The sequence below is a fragment of the Pseudophryne corroboree genome, chromosome 1 (assembly GCF_028390025.1).
Source record: "Pseudophryne corroboree isolate aPseCor3 chromosome 1, aPseCor3.hap2, whole genome shotgun sequence".
In the NCBI taxonomy this organism is placed as follows: Eukaryota; Metazoa; Chordata; class Amphibia; order Anura; family Myobatrachidae; genus Pseudophryne; species Pseudophryne corroboree.
The window spans coordinates 382,525,700-382,547,854 of record NC_086444.1 but is presented as its reverse complement, the minus strand read 5'-3'; the positions used below and the strand labels follow the sequence as shown (position 1 = coordinate 382,547,854).

At 42.3% G+C, this 22,155-nt stretch overlaps 1 protein-coding gene across 1 annotated transcript in view; it reads right to left on the bottom strand.

The window, feature by feature from the left end:
• SCARF2 (scavenger receptor class F member 2) overlaps window positions 1-22,155 on the bottom strand; it is a 435,907-nt gene that overhangs the window by 299,190 nt on the left and 114,562 nt on the right. Inside the window, exon 2 of the mRNA XM_063913161.1 lies at window positions 5,282-5,340. Coding sequence (XP_063769231.1) covers window positions 5,282-5,340 — 59 coding nt within the window. The remainder of the gene's footprint in view (window positions 1-5,281; window positions 5,341-22,155) is intronic.

Here is a 22,155-nt window from a genome sequence, read left to right as displayed (position 1 = left end):
CTGTGTGGTAAGATTGCTCTTTTAGAGAGCTACTTTCCATAAAGTATCTGCGTCCCCCCTTTAAACTAGTAGTGTAACGACAACTGCGAGGATGATATGGTATTGATGCTGGAAAAGTGGTGTTAGCTGGGTAGTAAGATTGCGCCTTTAGAGACCTACTTTCCGTAAGGCACCTTGTATCTACCTTACCCTGTACACCAGAGGTTCTCAAACTCGGTCCTCGGGGGCACACACAGTGCATGTTTTGCAGGTCTCCTCACAGAATCGCAAGTGAAATAATTAGCTCCACCTGTGGACCTTTTAAAATGTGTCAGTGAGTAATTAATACACCTGTGCACCTGTTGGGTTACCTGCAAAACATGCACTGTGTGTGCCCCCGAGGACCGAGTTTGAGAACCTCTGCTGTACACTATAGTGTATGACAACTGCAATGGTGATGTGGTGCCTTGGAAGTTAGTAGGCCCATTCTGGGGATTCCTTTCCATATGGTGCAGTCCCGTACATGTCCCTTGCCCTGTGTGTGCAGCAACCAGAAAGGGTGGTAGTTGTCTGAGAAATATCAATCAGTAGCAGTGTCTCACTCTATAAAAATATTACTGGTAAGAGTCCACAGCAACAAGCCTCAATATTAATTGTGTTGTGCTGGTGCTTTGGTGAATGAGTCTGGTGCTCCCTTCTGTGTGTCCTCACTAAGGACTCTATTTTCCTAATGTCTGCAGGGAATGGACACCCATGTTCCTGTGGGGTTCTCCTGCAACCATGGTGGTGGTGCTGGTGCAGAAGTGTAAACAGTGTGTGGATGCAGCATGGCAGATGTGCTGTGCTCACTCTTCTAGTCTCAATCTGACTGGCAGCATCATTATGTCATTACAACACATCCACAATACTGCCAAGAACTTGTGATCCAGATGCAGCACCTCTTAGTGTCTGGAATAGCTACTGCTCCCCACTGACCTATAATAGCACTGTGGGGCCCCTGGGCAACTGTCCAAACGTTAATCTCTTTTGCCCTGCAGGAACTGGCATAGATGCCGATTAGGCACACCCCGGCTACAGTGCATCCCATACATCAGGGGTGGGGAACCTCAGGCCCTCGGGCCGTATAAGGCCCGCAAAGCCAATTGATCCGGCCCTCCCAGGCTCACCTAACCAAGGGAGATGCCGGGCACCCACTGAGATTTTGTTACTAGCGGGTGCCCGGCTTTTTCCCCTTAGCAGGAGCCAGGGGCAGGAGCACACTCCTGAGCTCCGGCTCTGGCAGTGTGCGTGTGTGCCTGTGCAGTGCTATGGGAGAGATGTCATGATGTCTCTCCCATAGTTCTGAGGAGCGGGCAGCCAGGCAGAGGGCAATGGTCCAGAAGCAGGAGTATGGCTGGTGAGTATTGTGTCTTTTCTTTCTTTTAATGTGTGTGTGTGTAAGCGGCGCTACTAGGGGTCATATCTAATGGGGGCATATCTACTGGGGGCAGGCTAATTTTTAAGTTGATAATTTTTGTATGGCCCCAGAAGGATTTTATAAATATCCAAATGGCCCTTGGTAGAAAAAAGGTTCCCCAGCCCTGCCATACATCTTATGTTGTGTGAGGACATCAATCTAATATATGTTCTAAATATACAATGCTATGTAGTATTATCAATCACATAATTATTTGTTATATTTATGTTATTTTATGAATGTCATCAGAACATATTGGTCATGTTGATAATTAATGCCTGAGAGCAAGCTTAACAGACTCAATGAAATTGTAGAGATTACCCTAATGCAATAAAGCAAATGTTATCTGTCCATAAAACTGTGTTGATTAGATTATAGCAAGGAGTCAAGCTTGCTTAAGTACATAACATTAAGTATTGATAAGCTCTGCGCCAGTCATAAGTTCGCAACATCTATAATGTGAAACCTAATACTGTTTATTATTATGTATAAATATTTATAGCCACTACAGTATATAGGATAAGATCAGACAAACACTGACAAACAGTACAGTAAAGTTTTACGGTTCTATGACAGATCGACTATCGGGAAACAGCTATGGATGGTGTCACATGTAAAGGCCCATATAGACGGGCCGATGCGGGGAGAGATGTGTGCTGAGCGAACCGCTCAGCACACATCTCTCTTGCCGCTCAGCACAGCGCGATCTGTGCTGAGCGTGCGGGAGGAGACGAGGGGGGGCGCTCACTTCACCCAGCGGGCAGGCCAATCTAGCGGGTTGCTCACTTCACCCAGCGGGTGAAGTGAGCGACCCGCTAGATTGGCCTGCACGGCAGGCCAATCTAGCAGCAGCGATAGCGATGCGCGGGGCTGTGCATCGCTATCGCTGTAAGGGCTACACACGGAGTGATCAGGCTTATATTCTAAGCAATCTAGTCAGATTGCTTAGAATATCGCTCCGTGAGTACCCCCCTTAAGGCCTAAAAGGAGATTGGGTAACACAATTACATAGAAAAACTGCACTTTAAGGATCAGTACAATAAATGATAATGAAGAGGAAGGCGTTGGGTTACAGTAGATTAATTACCTGTCACTGAATGCTATTTTCATTTCTGTTTCAGTCTGACATGTGCTTGTATAAGGAGGTAATATGTGGTGCGATAGGTCAGACCAAAACCTCTGAAATATCTGTCTTGTTATTAACTGATAATTATGTGTTGGTTTCTTTCTGGTCTCACATTGCACACCTACAGTTACACCATTACTGAATGTATACATGGTTTATATATGCCAATCAGAAGTCATAGTTTTTACATACACTGTTCAGTATGGCGTGCATTGAGTATTCCTGATGGCAGCCATTAGATCATATGCATCTTATGCTGTAAGTGAGTAAAAGCTTCAAGATTTGCATGGTGATAGCATGGTGACAGTCTTTATAATTATCTCCTCCCTTTCTCTGGAAGGTATACATTTAGCATGTTGACATTCAAGACTGTTGACATGAATGTCCTCAGGTGATTTTAGGAGTAGGGTTATGTTTAGGACTAGTTGACAAGTTAAGGTAAAAACACATCATCAACATGTCGACTGTGTATATTAGTAATGCTGACATACTGGCAATGTCAATATTTTGTCAGTGTATACATTGTGAAGGTTCAACATACTGTCCATGTCCACATTTTGGTGCCAACATAGTGAATGTCGACATTTTATACCACACCCCTCTGGAATACTTAATCAAAAGGTCACGTTATGAATGGGCACGGAGCCACGGTCTACTAAAATAGGTCTTAGAAATACAGGCAATGAATAAGTATCTTAGTATGGAATGCAACAGTTGTGATAATTATAAGCTGTTACTTATAAATTGATGGAGCAACTACCATAATGTGTATTGCTATCTGTGACTGCTGGTCCTTGTAGTGCTGGATTTTTGCAAACTCCGTGTGAGTTTGCTATTAATTCGAAATACATAATCATACGACCCAAAAGGTGACATTTCCAACATTTACAAATATTTCCTAAAATGATCCTATTTCATTGGCCTGATGTGCACAATCACCAGGTGAGCCCACTTCAAATTGTAGGTTGAAATATGTGGATTATGTTCACCCTTCTTAGTTTGCAGTTCACACACGTATCACCATCACTGACAATTAATGTGTGCTGATCCAGTTTCAGATTTGGTTTTCACGTGTTGTTGCGTTAAAATTAATATTTTTTTTATTTTAAATCACTAATTACATAATATTTTTAAATAATAAGAAAATATTTTAATATCCTTCTAATTTGAACACTGAGCACTACTATTGTACTATTGGTTCACCAATTGCCACTAAAAACTGTAAAAAATTTGAGCTTGGATGTGTGTGACAGGGTTTGCACATGTGTGTACCGGCTTGTCAAATTGTATCTGATGAAAAACGTGAGAAATTTTGGCAAACATTAGAGGTCTGATTTTATTCGATGAACCAATAGAAGAAATGGTACCTGCCCAGTTTGATCACCTTTGGTTAGGACCGATCAACTTGAGACATCAATACTTTATTTATAAATGGATGCAAATTTATGGATTTTGTTATCTTCTAAAAGCAGCGAGCTAGGGCATTGTGTGTGTTGACTTACAGTTTCCCACAAGAATATACCACACAATGTACAGTATTTTATATTATCACAATATTGCACATTATTTCTCTTTACTTATTACCCCACATGTCAATTGTTGCGCAGTACTTAATTTCTTTTATAATACACAAGTTGTAAAATACTGTAAATACAGTTTAAATAACCGGTTTTGTTTGCTCAGGTAAGGACAAGGCTATTTGTATAAGGGAGGAGGCTCAGGGTTGCTGCCATTCAATAGGAGACAACGGACTGGTACTATAGGGGAAATGTGTCTGTATCATAAAGGATTCTTTTTCTGTTTTGGACTACAATGTATCAAGAAAAACATTTATATTGTATACATAATAAAGTGCTGGCCAATGGTTGTAGGAAGTCACTTATACATTTAAACTTTGTTTTAAATATATCACTGCCTCTCCAGGAGTGCTACTCTTATTAATGATCTCAGCACCCACAGCCCAGGGTACCGTACACGTGTAGAGCCCCTACACTTCCCAGATCGAAGTTGGTGGCCTCTGGGAGGATGGAGGGCTTTACTATTTCCTCAAGGCCCCCTTGCCATGTAACTCATGCAATGATCAGCCTGAGCCTGGGGCTGGTTTTCACTATAGTAGTGGGAAACCTATGTTCGTGGTCTCTGTGTTATAATAGAAATCCCAGGGGGTCTAGTGTTGAAGCTGGTTGATGATTTACAGATGGCCATACTGCCTGTTTATTTCTTTTACACACTGTGTGTGGGAACTTGGAAGTCATTTTTTTTTAACAAATACTTGTGTTGACAAACAGTGCTTAGCTCCCTCCCATAGCTGTGATTGTAACTGCATCCTAAGGTGAGGCACAGATAGGACGGGAGACAGGGGCTTCCCCAGTTGCTCATACGGACATACGATTGATAGTAAAGTATGAAGTTACAGGGGTACAGTGCATAAGCCACACAATGAACATGTGACAGCATCGTAAGGGAAAGTAACAATTTCTGTCTCATGCAGCACAGGGGTTATTCTTCAAGTTGATGAAGGAGACATTTCTATAAAAAGTCTATGACTGTGACAGTGCTATACCTTTCTGCATGCTTTCCTGTATGCACACTCATTATTAGTAACTTGATTGGGAGTAAAAATACTTTTGCACTTTTTTTTTTTTTACCCAGGAATTGAGAAAACAAATATAACATTCCTAAAATAATAATTTCAAATACTGTACTATAGTCATGCTTACCTAGTAGGCACTCCTCTCCTTGCTGTCGCCATCCTGGGCAGCATGCAAGACTTGAAGAGCTGTATTGTAAAAGAAAAAAAGACTGGACATTAGACTTGTTGCTTTGAATTGTGTAGCATGAAGATTACTATTTGTCCTGTACAATATATATTCTCAAATACATAAACAGAACTGCACCGTTTTAAGGCGTACATACCATTCTGACCAATAAACCAAAATTGTGCCAATCTTTTCATGCTTCCAACAAAATGGGTTGCAAACCTGTTTTAGTATAAATGCTACATTTTAGATATATATTTTTAAAATAATTATAGAGCTTTGTATGGAAAATCTATTTCTATGCTGGTCCTCATTGCTTTTAGTTTTTTTGATAACTTCAAATTCGGATTAAAAAATATATATTTTTTTCACTTTCTCAAACCACCTATGATCTCAAATAGACATGCCGAAATTGTATTGCTTGGCTGCTTCTATGGTCTGTGGGAGTGTACTAATCTACCTTCTAATCCACTATTTCACATTAGATCTTTTCCCTTTTTCCAGTCAGGATTAATATTTGTTAAGTAGGCATTGGACTCAGCAGCTTCTGCAGTGCAGTCTGTATCTAGTATATAATGTGATCCTTAAATTACTCTGGTGTGTGACCAAGCTGTTAACTTTTTTATATTTGAACAGCCAACAGCTTCTGGGACCCATTTGGACTAATGCACAGCCTATAGGAGTTGTGACAGTTTCAATGGGTCTAAGAAAGATAGGACAGAAAGAACTGGGGGTGGGTGAGTGAGTGAAGTAAAAGCTACAGTATTGGTTGGGTTTATGGGCTGTGAAGATAGAACTGCAAGTTATGAACACGAAGTTGATGACTTTTGAGAAGGTAGAATCACGAGGAACAAAGATTAGGCCGATTTGTATTCATTGTCCCAATCCTTATCTTGGACTATCCTCAGCACATTCTGGGTAATTTGCACTGCTGTTGCTGAATGTGCGTCACCTGTAAATGATGAGGCTTATGTTGGCATAAGCTACTAAATAAATAGTAACAAAGTGGCTGGTGACAAAAGATAAAGAAATATAGAAAAAGATATATGTAAAGGGCCCCATAAACTACAACGATATGTCCTGTGGCTGAAGTCGGAGGCGATTTCCCTTGAACTCTCCCGGGAGCTTCAAAGGAGTGATTCCATACAATTTGGTACATTTTGCATGCGATATATCATATGCGATCCCAGCCATGCTGGGGGGAACCAACATATCACGAGTGCAGCACTAACGATCTAGGGGAGCCGATCCGACCCTCACGGGAGCACGCATTGGATCGGAAACACCTCCAAAATGCCCGATTTCACCCGATATATCGTCCTGAATGCCAGAAATTGGATGAAATCGGCCATTATCGTTCTAGTGTATGGGGCCCTTAAGAGAAGAGTGAATCTGCTGTCAACGTTAGACTGGAGTTTGAGGTGTTACATCTGCTAAACCGGGTATTCCCTGGGGGTAACAATTTAGGGACTGTGATTATAAATTTTCTGTCGTTTGTCCTGCCTACCACCTATTTGACTTCTATTTTTATCTTTATATGTGTGTATGTCCAGAGATTATATTTTATATCTAACTATTAGAAGTAATGTTTTAATATTAAAAGATAGTTATACAACTTTTTCTTTTCTTTTGATTGATTCTTTAAAAGGGGATAGTTACATGTCCAGTGCCATGTCCAGTGCATCTGTGGTCTGTGCTCCCCTCACCAATCTACTGTATATAGCTCAGATAGCTAGACTAGAGAGCTCACTCACTCAAGGCTTTCACTGCAATTTAATCAAATTTATAATGACTACATTGCTGTGTCTATATAAATTACAAACCAAAGGCTGGAGAGTCACATACTTTATGCACCAAGAACATACTAAGGACTATAGAAAAAAAATGATTCTATTATATATATATATATATATATATATATATATATACTGTATATAAAATATTATATATTATAATGAATCTATATTGTTGCAATGCAATATGTTATGTATAATAAAAATGAGGTCCTCGAGTGCATATTTTGATCAAACTGTTGCAACTCATCTACCATGAAAATGTGACATCACAGATGGCTATTTGTGGAACAGGGAACTCACAGTATTAAGCAGCACTATAAATGAGCAGGAAGCACCTTGACAATGCTGCAAGCAGTTGAAAAAAAGCTTGTGCAGAGCAGGGGAATTTCATGATTTGACCTTTAAATTTCATGCATTATGGAATCCAACAAATCAGAGACTAGGGATTTGTATTAAGAATGCCTAATCTTATTTATCTCACATAGATCCACTTCAACCTAAAATGATGTTTTGTTTGGATTTAATATATATGGAGACAGTTAAGATGTCTATACAGTACTTGATTGGAAGATGGGGAAAAAAAGCTCTCAGGTGATGACAACAAACTGAGTTATATCTGACGAGCCCTTGTCCCTTTACACTGTGTTCAGGTTGGATCCGTATGCATATGGGTACTTACAAAACTATTTCACACAAAACTAAACAGTTTTCTAGCTCCTAAAATGGTGTGCTAATGGTGCAAATATACTGTCTCATAAAAAGAGCAGGTTGCGTATCTGAAAAAGTGTGCTTGAGCAAGGACAGCAGCTGCAGATGAATGTAGCACATCTGGGGAATAATCAAACCTCATGCATAAATCAAACCTCATTGGATGGGATCCGGTCTGAAGATCGACACTGTCTAGGTCGACAATGTTTAGGTAGACCACTATAGGTCGATAGTCACTAGGTCGACAGGGTTTCTAGGTCGACATGTGCTAGGTCGACAGGTCAAAAGGTCGATATGAGGTTTTTTTTAATCTTTTTTTTAACTTTTTCATAGTTAACGATCCATGTGGACTACGATTGGAATGGTAATCTGTGCCGAGCGAAGCGTTAGCATAGCGAGGCACCTTGCCTGAAGCATGGCGAGTGAAGCAAGCCATGCGAAGGGACACAGTGCACTAATTCGGCTTCCCGGTCACTGTACGCAGAAAACGACACACACAAAAAACCAACAACTCATATCGACCTTTTGACCTGTTGGGTAAACACTATAATATTCTCGGCACGACCCGTCAGATGTTGGGTTGTTGGCCTGATAGTTGTTTAGTGTGTGCGCTGCAGCAGGATATGATGGTCGGTCAATAATTCATTGGATCTGTCACCGACATACCATGTGCAGCACATGATTTGTTGGTCCCAACGGAAAGGCATCATTCGGAGTTTGTAGTGTGTGCAGAGATCATCCCGATACTACAAAGCAATTGTGTAGTATGGACCTTATTCAGCTTCAGTTGCAGCTTTGTGATTTTAGCATGCTGGGGCCACCCATCACAGGGCGCTTATTTGTGAAAGCCTCCCTCCCTCTGCAGCCAGTTTGCAAAGGCAGATGCAGGGTAGCCCTTGTTCGTCACATGGCCGCCCCGAACCCACCCCCGTTTCTGTTGACCCGCCCAACGTTGAGTCGAAGCCCCAGCAGTGCAGCTTCGCCTACCCGTTCCGCCCCACGAATGTCTCTGTTTATCAATCAGTCATTAGTGAGATGATATTGCAGTTTCCCCAGCCCGCACATGCGCAGTACTGGCCCTGGCGTGCACGGTGCAGGACTGAGCGGGGAAATACGATCACATATCAGTAGCGATAGCTACTGAATAGGGTCCTATGTATGCCCCACATTTAGTGGTATCGGGATTGTTTCAGTCATTTGAATTTGTCTACTTCTGTCAGGTGTGTACCTAGCTTAAGAAAATATTGTAGGACATATTTTTAACATTTACACTGAGAGACTATTCAGAGACTGAGAGTAGATATTGAAAATTGCTGCTTTAAATTTGATCTCTGCATTTGACACTGCCCAGAACAGGAGAACACCAGTGTAGTGGGGTTATCCACACTCATTGGCCTGTAAGTCCCTTCAACTTTAACTTCTGACAAATCACAGCAAGATACAGCAGATAGCATTAATAAAGATTGCAAAAGGTGGTTCAATCGCATTAATTCTTATATAGGAAAATGTAATGTATGGATGAAATAGGGGTAACTGCCAAAAGGGCTGTGGGGCACTTGTCTCATTTACAGATAAATGAAGAGCAGAGCAGCTGTTAATGTACTCTAGACTGCTCATTTGTGCTTGTTCTGTATACATATTACTCATTTATACACTCAAGGATTTAAACAGTTACAAATGGAAAGTTTCATTTACAACCTGGTTATTAGCCAAATTGCCACAGGCTGAATGGGCTTTTCACAAGTCATAGGGAAAATGCAGAATAGAATAATAAGAATATGCAGTATCATGAATTAAAAAACCACAAGAAACGTATTGCGAGCCAGTAAGTCATAACTTCTATTTTGTTTTATCGTGTGATTGAGAGCTGAATATCTGTAAAACATACAGTTTGCTTTTACGTGTATTAATTAAAAACACTTTTTTTTTGCCACATAAATAAAAAGTAAATATTCTCTAAGCATAAAGTATGACAGCTGTGCACTTGGGGGAACTCATGTTGCTCAGACCCCCCCCCCCCCCCCCCCCCCCCACATCACTAATTCACTCCACATTAGCCTCATGCACGTAGCTTGGCATTCTAGTGTACTGTATCCCTCCAGCATGCTTAGAGGGGCAAATGTTCTACAATAGCATGTATGCCAACTGGCAGTATAACATCAATTTGTAGGTCAGAAAGGGGCAGAAACCCCAAAATGTACAATAACCAGAAATAACCACAGCTGATTTTTTGACACAATGGATAAGATTTTCCAAGTGGCGGGTTTGTTGTCATTGGAACACACTACGCCTGACCTGTTCCAAGGATTTGTGATTAATAAATTGATTAACAAGGGGTCTGAAGGGGGTTACATTTATGTGACCGTCGGTCAGGTCACCACGCCCACTGCATGGCGAGTGCAGCGAGCCCGCAAGGGGCTTTGTTCCGCTCGCCCCCCTGCTGGCCATTCGACAGCTGGGATCTCGTTGTCGGTATCCGCCGGTCACATAAACGTAACCCCCTTCAGACCCCTTGTTCTTCAATTTATTAATCACAAATCCTTGGAACTGGTCCTCTTTGGTCCATGTAACATCCATGATTTGGCAAAACATCAAGCTGATGTGACTTCTCCCTACAAGAGCGCTGTTGCAACTGAGATGTCACTTTAAGTCACCCTCCATAGGAATGAATGAGGTTGCACTGGTTGGTCAGATGTAGTCACTGCCAGCATGTTCTATTTATAAATGGACAATCAGATAAAAATTTGGATTGCACCTCCAGTGGGTACAATTTAAAAAACTGCAAAAATGGTCCTGTCACTTTTTACCGTATCTGCTACGGGTGCTCCTCAGGTAATGCCAAGAACCATGGATTAATATTTACTTACATTAAGATATCTCAAATGTACATCTCTATAGATTTACTAAATTTATAACACTCATTTATATATACAACCGTGAAAATCAGAAACTCCCGTATGGGTAGAACAGCTTGTTTCCAATAAAAATATACATGATAAAAAAATTAGTTTCTGAGTATTTTATTAACTCATAAATTCTTCCTGTGGGACCTCTGATGTGACATTTCCACCCCAGGGGCCACATTCTTGTCAATTATGTAAGCCTGATTTTCTGCCTTTTTGAGCAGGCACAGTTAGTGGTAACTATTCTTGAGTAAGAGGTGGTATGTACACATAGGGGTAAATTGAAGTTGATTAAAATTGATGTTATGGGGTCTAAAGCGCATATTTAACAACAGACTAATTATGGCAATGATTTTTGAAACGCAATGTCAAAAATAATCTGTTAGTAAATAAGAATTTACTCACCGGTAATTCTATTTCTCGTAGTCCGTAGTGGATGCTGGGAACTCCGTAAGGACCATGGGGAATAGACGGGCTCCGCAGGAGACTGGGCACGCTAAAAGAAAGATTAGGTACTATCTGGTGTGCACTGGCTCCTCCCTCTATGCCCCTCCTCCAGACCTCAGTTAGGGAAACTGTGCCCGGAAGAGCTGACATTACTAGGAAAGGATTTGGAATCCAGGGTAAGACTCATACCAGCCACACCAATCACACTGTACAACTTGTGATAACCATACCCAGTTAACAGAATGAACAACAACTGAGCCTCCTTTTACGGATGGCTCATAACAATAACCCTTTAGTGAAGCAATAACTATATACATGTATTGCAGAGAGTACGCACTTGGGACGGGAGCCCAGCATCCACTACGGACTACGAGAAATAGAATTACCGGTGAGTAAATTCTTATTTTCTCTGACGTCCTAGTGGATGCTGGGAACTCCGTAAGGACCATGGGGATTATACCAAAGCTCCCAAACGGGCGGGAGAGTGCGGATGACTCTGCAGCACCGAATGAGCAAACTCAAGGTCCTCCTCAGCCAGGGTATCAAACTTGTAGAATTTAGCAAATGTGTTTGAACCCGACCAAGTAGCAGCTCGGCAAAGCTGTAAAGCCGAGACCCCTCGGGCAGCCGCCCAAGAAGAGCCCACCTTCCTTGTGGAATGGGCTTTTACTGATTTAGGATGCGGCAGTCCAGCCGCAGAATGTGCCAGCTGAATCGTGCAACAGATCCAGCGAGCAATAGTTTGCTTTGAAGCAGGAGCACCCAGCTTGTTGGGTGCATGCAGGATAAATAGCGAGTCAGTTTTCCTGACTCCAGCCGTCCTGGAAACATAAATTTTCAAAGCCCGGACTACGTCCAGCAACTTGGAATCCTCCAAGTCCGGAGTAGCCGCAGGCACCACAATAGGTTGGTTCAAATGAAACGCTGATACCACCTTTGGGAGAAATTGGGGACGAGTCCTCAATTCTGCCCTGTCCATATGGAAGATCAGATATGGGCTTTTACATGACAAAGCCGCCAATTCTGACACACGCCTAGCCGAAGCTAAGGCCAACAGCATGACCACCTTCCACGTGAGATACTTTAGCTCCACGGTCTTAAGTGGCTCAAACCAGTGTGATTTCAGGAAATCCAACACAATGTTAAGATCCCAAGGTGCCACTGGAGGCACAAAAGGGGGCTGAATATGCAGCACTCCCTTAACAAACGTCTGAACTTCAGGCAGTGAAGCCAGTTCTTTTTGAAAGAAAATAGATAGGGCCGAAATCTGGACCTTTATGGACGCCAATTTTAGGCCCATAGACACCCCTGACTGTAGGAAGTGCAGAAATCGATCCAGCTGGAATTCCTCTGGTGGGGCCTTCCTGGCCTCACACCAAGCGACATATTTCCGCCATATGCGGTGATAATGCTTTACTGTCACATCCTTCCTAGCTTTTATCAGCGTAGGAATCACTTCATCTGGAATGCCCTTTTCCGTTAGGATCCGGCGTTCAACCGCCATACCGTCAAACGCAGCCGCGGTAAGTCTTGGAACAGACAGGGCCCCTGCTGTAACAGGTCCTGTCTGAGAGGCAGAGGCCATCGGTCCTCTGAGATCATTTCTTGTAGTTCTGGGTACCAAGTTCTTCTTGGCCAATCCGGAACGATGAGTATAGTTTTTACTCCTCTCTTTCTTATGATAAAGCTGAATATTTATCTTATATAATACCCTTTATGAGGTCTAAGAACACTGTACGCTATTTACGTATGAAGTACCGTAAGGGTACGCTCGTTGCGTAACAATCGCTCAGCCGTAGTCGAGACACTCAAGCGTCACGTTCGCTCACGGCCAAGAGATCACTGGCAGGCACGCTATTGGCTGCTGACTAACGTAATGATTCGCTATAGCGTAGCGGACGCTCGGGACCACGAGGAGATCACCAGCGGCGCTGACGCTCACAATGTTAAACCTTTAAATCTAAACCATAAACAATGTAATATGCTGTAAAACCTTAGTGTAGAGATAGGGTGTAGATGCAACCTAGTGTAACCTTATTAACTTAAAAGCTGTTTGAGCGTCAGCGACGCTCTGAGAATACTAAACACTATAAGAAATACACAGATACCTGGGCTTAGGGTCCAACGCCTAATATATATATATTTTGAATGATATACTTGCAAAAGAATTAATACAAATACAAATCATACACTACAATATAACATAGACTACCTGACCAGATAACTACACAGGAAATATAATACAATTGCTATTTAAGGGAAAATAAGAGAGAAAGAGGAGAAGAGAGAGAGAGAGAGAGATTGGCCCACAATAACAAGAAGATCAATATAGTTGCGGAGAAAACTTACGCACAAAGGAAACGATCGCATGCGCCTCTGGACATCCATCTCCCGATTTTCAGCAATGATAACCGTTGAAGAGTGAGAGCTGGATGTGATCGGCCTGTCTATTTATGCCCCACACACAATGCAATTCAATGGTCCCTACAATCTCATTTTTCATTGGACACAGGAATTCCTCCTCGCATTATAACAAAAGGTCATAGGTTGATTCATACAGGTGGGCCGTGACTATTTCCAACAGCTCAGGTGGGAGGGAAACTGGGTTTCCCGCCGCATGGATAAGTAAGTGCAAATACAGTAAATGTTCATAAACTTCTTGTGTCCATAACTATTCGCACGAGCGATTAATCCGCTTCAAACCAACACCGGAATATTGCTAATTAAATACTCTTCCGATGGGTACTAAACACCACTGTATTACTCCTGTCTGACCCTTCGTATCAAACAAAGAGGGATTTCTCTGTTCACGAACATTCTATATTAACCAAACTTTCAGAATCTATAAAAGGGACCATGGCCCTCATTCCGAGTTGTTCGCTCTGTATTTTTCATCGCATCGCAGTGAAAATCCGCTTAGTACGCATGCGCAAAGTTCACACTGCGACTGCGCCAAGTAACTTTACTATGAAGAAAGTATTTTTACTCACGGCTTTTTCTTCGCTCCGGCGATCGTAATGTGATTGACAGGAAATGGGTGTTACTGGGCGGAAACACGGCGTTTCAGGGGCGTGTGGCTGAAAACGCTACCGTTTCCGGGAAAAACGCAGGAGTGGCCGGAGAAACGGTGGGAGTGCCTGGGCGAACGCTGGGTGTGTTTGTGACGTCAAACAGAAACGACAAGCACTGAACTGATCGCACAGGCAGAGTAAGTCTGAAGCTACTCTGAAACTGCTAAGTAGTTAGTAATCGCAATATTGCGCATACATCGGTCGCAATTTTAAGAAGCTAAGATTCACTCCCAGTAGGCGGCGGCTTAGCGTGTGTAACTCTGCTAAATTCGCCTTGCGACCGATCAACTCGGAATGAGGGCCCATGATCTACAAAATACATTATATAGTGAAAATATGTAACGATTGAGTCGCACGCTACGATCACATAAACTCTACCGTAAATACGCATACCGTGCGCCTGCGGGTGCCCGCGACTGTGAGTATGCGCACGTACGGGAGAGCGTACGCATGTGCAGCACGGACCTGTGTGAGGTGCAAATATGGTAGTGTGCATAGAGATATTTTTCTGACTTTGACAGTCCACCCTTTGGCAGTCAACAATAACTGCCACCTTCTAAAACATTTCAAAAAGAGAAAAATATATGTCAGGGGTTAATACATTTACATGGTTGGGTAGGGGAGGAGAGGAGAAGGTAGGAAAAGGGTATGACCTAGTGAGATAGCAGAAGCATGTGTGTATGAATCTGTGCTTGGGGGTCATGTATCATCGTGCCGTACGTGTTTTAAATCAAGCTTCGAGGTATTGCGAAGTATACATTTGAATTCCTTCTTATCCCGTGGTACGGGTCTGTGGATGGGCTGTCAAACTTTACCGAGCTCTTTTCGGCTTTGGTTGTAACAAAATGGGGGAGCACATTTTAGTTGATGATACATGAATGGGGGTGATATGTGATTGCTGATATCTGTGCCTGTATTCCCTATCGACTATGTGTGTCATTACCTGAGGGTTGTAGAAATGAAGAAAAGACATAATTACGGTAAATGCGGTGGTATTCTATGTCAGGTAAATGTACATTCTCGATTGAGGTCTTGTTTGGTGTCTGTTGAATGCAGTCTTCTTTGTGCTTTTGCCCATAAGGTGCGAGCAAAAGCTGTCAATGTCCATAGATTTACAAAAGTGTTGGGCTAGCGTAATTTTAAAATTTCTAGGGAAACTGGGGATCCATGGCATAGTTCATCAAAAATCTGTGTATCAGGTTGTTAAAACTTCTTCTTTAATCCATCTGTTGTCTGTATATCGGCTCATCAAATTCCTCGTCCAAGTGGGTCTTTTTACCTTGGAGGAAACGGAAAAAAACAGGTGAAAGAAACGGACCGTAGAAATCGCTTTTTCATCACATTATTGTTTCTACCGTTGGGTCATAAATCAAGTCCATTGGAATTACAGTTTCCTCACTCCTTAAACTCATTACCCTAGTACGACGATTGCACCTCATTAAAGCCTGACCGCATCTAAATATCAAACCAATCGTTATGATAACACCTAAGATACATAGGAGAAACTTCCCAACATCCATTATGACTCCTTGAGCCCAGTCTCCTAAACCAGAGAACCAATTTCGCGGGTTCAACCATGACACCCAACCAGTCAGCTCATTACCTACAGCAGCAAGAGTGAGATTGTGTCTCCTGCGAAATTCCCACTTCAGTTGGAGAATATCGTCCATCTTTTGGTCTATGACCTCGACCGGGTCCTCGGTGCTATTCGTAATATATGTGCAACATTTCACGCCGTATTGTGTTGCCAGTGTGACACAATATCCGCCTGTCACTGCTGTGAGGTAATTAAGAACCATTCTATGCTGTACCAGTTCTGTTTTATAAGCTTGAAGTTCTCTTCCAGTATACCTAAACGTGTCATCATACATTTCAGTGATATTATCTAACAAATTGGCGAGCGCAGATATGTATTTATAATTCAACACTCCTCTAGCGGTGCGAGTGATATCTAACGCGATTAGAAACTGAATCCCGGTGGATTCATGGATCATGTCAGAGGCCGGATGCTCTGTTCTTTCTATCAGGTGCCGTTTAACTACGTGCTCGTAATGGGTGTGAGTATAAGGAGTTTGGGCAACACGGTGTATGTCTTTCATTTTGTCATGTGATACAGTCATTACTTCAGGCAGTACTTTTCCAATATAACACAATCCTTCAGAGTTTGGGGCAAGCCACTTATACGCCTTTCTCCCGCATATGAAATATGCATCATCGGGGAGAACATATGGGACGGAGTAGGACATAACCATATTACACACCTTCCATGTGAAATCTCCTAACCCTAATTCTTCCATCTGCTTAGTACACGTATCAGGTTGTACGATATGTGCACAGTATCCTGGTGATACCTCTCCAACTCTCGTAATCCTATTTCCTAAGGTATACCTATATCGGAAAGATTTTCCTCTACTGGCTATGTGGCGTATAAGCTCTGTATCTGTAGGCATTCTATCTGCTCTATGCGAAAAGGTCATGGTTTGATTACTCCATGACACTTCCCAATTTCCCGGCTTTCGGGGATTGGAGATGTTAAAACATAATAGGGACCTATCCACATGGTATTGGTGGAGCTTCAAACTAGGAGGGCTGGAGATATTAAACCTCCTGTCCACCGGTCTCCCACCCTTTAGCTCAAGTACCTCCCCTATCGTTAAAGGAAATGGTACTAGTCCTGATTTGCTATGACCTTGAGGTACTTGAGAGCATACCCAACAATCTGTTTTATTTAACACACTACCCACTAAGGAGTGATAGTCACTCAATGGATGCCGGTCCATATGGATATTAAAACTGGATTGGCATTTCTTTATGCACCCATCCTCAATGACATTGTTACAGAGCCTACAGATACAGTTTTCTTCAGCTAACAATCCTTCACAATGTTTACAAATAACATGACTGCTGGATCGTTTCCGGTACTCGCCTTTGCTTGGTGATTGGGTTGTTATTGGAAATTTACACCTCCGTCTTAGTCATTGGAACCTTTCTGGGTCCTTTCTCGACCTCACTGGTACTCTCACCGAAACAGACTGCTCGGGTCAACATCATGGTCAACAGGAAAAATCCATATCACAGTCTCTTGGGGCAAGTCCATCTTACAGGAGGAGAAAAGAAGAAATTTGTAATGGGGTACAGAAAATCAGTTTGAGGGGGAGAGAAACTTGTTACGATAATTAGTTCTCTCGTCTTGTTGTTCTTCTTGTTCTGCTGTCTTCTCAAAGGTGCTGTCTCTCAGTCTTCCAAACGAACATTCTGGTGATGCAATATTCCCTCCAAACCAGCGATCTTTCTGTAAGGAGCAAAAAATCTTGCATTACCATTTGCCTAACTGAGGTGTGACATACCATCTTTAAAACATGAAAGCATGAGTGAGAAGAGAGAGAGAGAAAACAACAACAACAGCAAAAAAAACAAAAGAGAGAGAGAACAATTCATATATGTATATATATAACATAACACATCAATAAACAACAACAGGAAAAAAAACATTTTTCAAACAAACTGTTTTCAAACATTTTAAAACATTGTCAGATCATCAGGCTGTCATATCTACATGTCTAATGGTTTCCTTGCGCAGTCCCTCCCCCCCAGCACTTCCATATTCCACTGTCTGTATCTGGCCAGAATACATTGGTGCGGATAGGTCATGCTGGGGTTTGGTAGACTTCTGCAAAGACCAAGTATATATGCAATGTTTGAATCCTACCAATAATCGTCAGAGATGGGGATAGAGAGAGAGAAAGAGAAAAAAAAACATTTTTTCACAAATACATTTACAACGTTTCACCTGGTCATTCCTGTGTCTTCAGGGAATGACCTCCCAATTTATTAACCGTTACCTCAGGCTTACCATCAGTCGTATGATCACCTTTCTTGACTACATATCATGGGTGTGGCTCAAAATTCTTCCTATGTGATCCCTGATTGTAATTTGGTGTGTCATATTTATGCTCATTTTCATGTCTAGGGGGTCTGACTTTATGTGTGCTATTACAGTTGCTGGCATAATGCCCTTCTCTTTTACAAAGATAACAAACCCGGGGCTTCTTCCAAGTGTCAGTGACCTGAGGTTTTGGTTGATTTGATGCCTCCTCAAACGCTCGGATGCTCGTCACCATCAACCGCTTTCCCTGTGCTTCCCTGCTTCCTTGGATATCATGGTTATGTTGTTGTCTAGGGGATTGATATGACTTTTGTATTTCTCTTGATCTACAATCTCTCGCAAAGTGTCCCTTTTTATGACAATTGTAACAGACTTCCACATTTAAATTTCTCGCAGGGGTTTGGGGCTTATGCTGGAGTGGTCTTGTGGTTAGGGCCTGTATACTTGCGGCCATTAATTTATCACTTTGTGACTCTCTGTATCTGGTGATATTTTGATCAATATCAATAGCGGCCTCTCTTAATGCGGCCACCGAGATATTTCTCCAGTTTGGGTTGGTGGTCTGTACCCTTGTACTCAATACCTCCTTTAAACCATTCATTAATACCTTAACCGCTATTTCTCTATGCTGTGCGCATGTTTTGATGTCTGTGATCCCAGTGTTCCTAGCCATTACTTGCAGTGCTCGATTGAAATAACTGGAGATACTTTCCCCTTCGTTTTGTCTTATGGAGAAGATTTCATTCCACTTGACAACGGCAGGGAAATATACTTCCAACTGTTGGTTTATCTGCTTAATACATTCCTGATTGTGTTCCTCCGTTTGAGGTACTTCTGTGTCTAATTGACAATCAGTAATAAATGTCGCAGAGTCAACACCGGAGGGCAAACATGCCCTCAGCACTGTCCGCCAATCTTTGTTGGTGGGTTCTGTTGAGTTTCCTAGTTCTTTAATGAACCTTTGACATGCGACTAGATTTTTCCGTGGATCGGGAAATTCGGACATAATTGATCTCAATTCGGTCCGGGACCAGGGACAGCGCATTGCACTGTCCTGGACGGGAATGGTTCCCTGATCGTCAGTCTTCCCATTGGGGACTGTGATCACCCTGACAGGACTAAACTCAATTACATCACCTTGTTTTGGTCTTACAATATGGGGTACATTTGTTTGTGCGTGATATAAAACATTGTACGTACCTGTGGACACGACCTCACCTGACCCTCCGTTAGGGGGTTTGATTATTGCCTTTACCGATTTGGTCGCGTCCACCTGGATGTCTTGTGTGATGGCTGCTGGAAGTGGTGCCGACATCGTGTTGAGTTCACTTTCTTGCTCGTATTCCTGAGGGAAGTTTGACATGGGGTGCAACTTGCACGGGTTAATAGTTGTACATTTAACAGCATTACAATTATCATTGTTATGTTTATTACACTTATTCTTATCATGTATACTACAGTTGCTAAGTGCGTTTTTATTGTTCAACATTGTGCCTTTCTCCGCAACCATAATCCTCTCCATTGCCACATCTCTCCTCCCAAGATGAGAGTCAGGTATGTCAGTTAGCTCTTTTTGCATTTCACTTTCCTGTTGCCATAACTTTAAACAATCATAATGTTTGATCCGTCTCTTTGCTGGTTCAATAAGACCTATCCTTCTCCTTAGATTTAGTAACACTTCTGGGCTAAAGCTACCTATTCTTGGGAATTTCTCCCCGTCCAGTACAGTCATTCTTTCCCATTCATCACATAAAACCTCTATGTGTGAACCGTATTTTTCACACATTACATACCTGGCCGACCCGATTGGTCGGTTTACTAAATCAACCCGAACCGAGGTTGATCGCCCCCTACCTGAACAACTGGCCCCCATAACTTGCAGGTGTTGCTTTTCTTCAGCGAACCCTTACAAAAACCAAGATGCCCGGGGCAGGCTGGCGGTGAAGTTTACCGAGTACTCCACTCACTTCTCGCCCACGTTGGCCAGTAACACAATCACTGTATCCAGAGCTGTTGTACCCAACCTAGGGCCCCTGTGAACCTTTATTTACTGGGGCGCGTTCCCCAGCAAGTATCGGTTGTTGGATAGTTCCTGAGTGACCAGCGAACTTCCCTTAAAATAAAAAAAATTACACAAATCACGTTAGAATGTACAAATAGCATTTATGACCTTCGTACACAAATAGTACCGGTCAGGTTTACTAATGCACACAATTACGTGCGGTACAATCGTTCAGCACATAAGCAACTAATCTTATGTACTGAGCGACCAACGGAATCGAAAATTACGGCTGCGAATTCCTTCAGCCAGAGCTTGTATGGCCTATATGGGTGTTGCACCAACCCTTTTAGGTGTTGTGCCTGTGGACTGTATAGCGGACTTCCTTGTCTGCTGTACCTGAACCTGCTGGTCTGCTATGACCTCCTGGTCTGTTACAGTATGACCTCCTGGTCTGCTACACTCTAATGCTCAAATTGTATGTTTTAACCAGGGATGCCTCCCTAGCCACCATGTACGTCACTTACACGTATGTACCTCACGAGAACTCGACTTTTCTTGTGGTTCAACCTCAAAAATTGTAAAAACAAACACTCACTCACCACATATACACTTTTGTTTCTATTTCTATTTCTGCGCAGAAATTTCTCTTTAGACCAGATGTGTTACCAATTAGGAGAAGGATCTGTTAATTTAAATTTCGAATGTTAAAATAGATTTGCGCGATTTATCGCCTTGCGTTATTTACCGCGTTGCGCTATTTATCGCGTTGAAAAAAAATTAACACTTGTGATTTGAGTTACGTGGGCGTACCCGTACGCTCCGTTGCGTAATATACGCTGCGTGCGTCGGCCCTTAGGTTGCGTACGCAAGTCTCAGTCCTTTGTTAGAGACACGTGTACGCAAAGCAAAGATCCACCGTAACACAATTTATACGTTTATCAATGTAGATGATCCTTTATCATCTACCGCGCACCACACTGACTTCGCCTTGTCTCTCAGGCACAGCTGTGTTTGTCTATACTTTAACTATATTACCTTTTTACTCTTAAACTATGAAATAGCGGCAAATCTCTCTTAGCACATTTATCAATTATACAATAGCAAACAGGAGAGTGATATATGAAAATACACGAATGAAGAGAAATGCAGATATATATGTGTGCGTGCGTGCGTGTGTACGCAAGACAGAAAAATAAACAGTTTTAAAAGAGACTAGCGTGTTGTTCTTACCTCCGGTTCCCGGATTCCTTCAGCACCCTTTACTAAGAGAAGCAGACGCTTATCCAAACAGCACTACGAGGAATATGATCTCCCGCCCTTTGCTGCTGGATAATGTCTGCTGAAATTACCTAGTGCAGATATGTGAAGGACGGGCGAGCCCGCAATTGATAAAGCTGAATATTTATCTTATATAATACCCTTTATGAGGTCTAAGAACACTGTACGCTATTTACGTATGAAGTACCGTAAGGGTACGCTCGTTGCGTAACAATCGCTCAGCCGTAGTCGAGACGCTCAAGCGTCACGTTCGCTCACGGCCAAGAGATCACTGGCAGGCATGCTATTGGCTGCTGACTAACGTAATGATTCGCTATAGCGTAGCGGACGCTCGGGACCACGAGGAGATCACCAGCGGCGCTGACGCTCACAATGTTAAACCTTTAAATCTAAACCATAAACAATGTAATATGCTGTAAAACCTTAGTGTAGAGATAGGGTGTAGATGCAACCTAGTGTAACCTTATTAACTTAAAAGCTGTTTGAGCGTCAGCGACGCTCTGAGAATACTAAACACTATAAGAAATACACAGATACCTGGGCTTAGGGTCCAACGCCTAATATATATATATTTTGAATGATATACTTGCAAAAGAATTAATACAAATACAAATCATACACTACAATATAACATAGACTACCTGACCAGATAACTACACAGGAAATATAATACAATTGCTATTTAAGGGAAAATAAGAGAGAAAGAGGAGAAGAGAGAGAGAGAGAGAGATTGGCCCACAATAA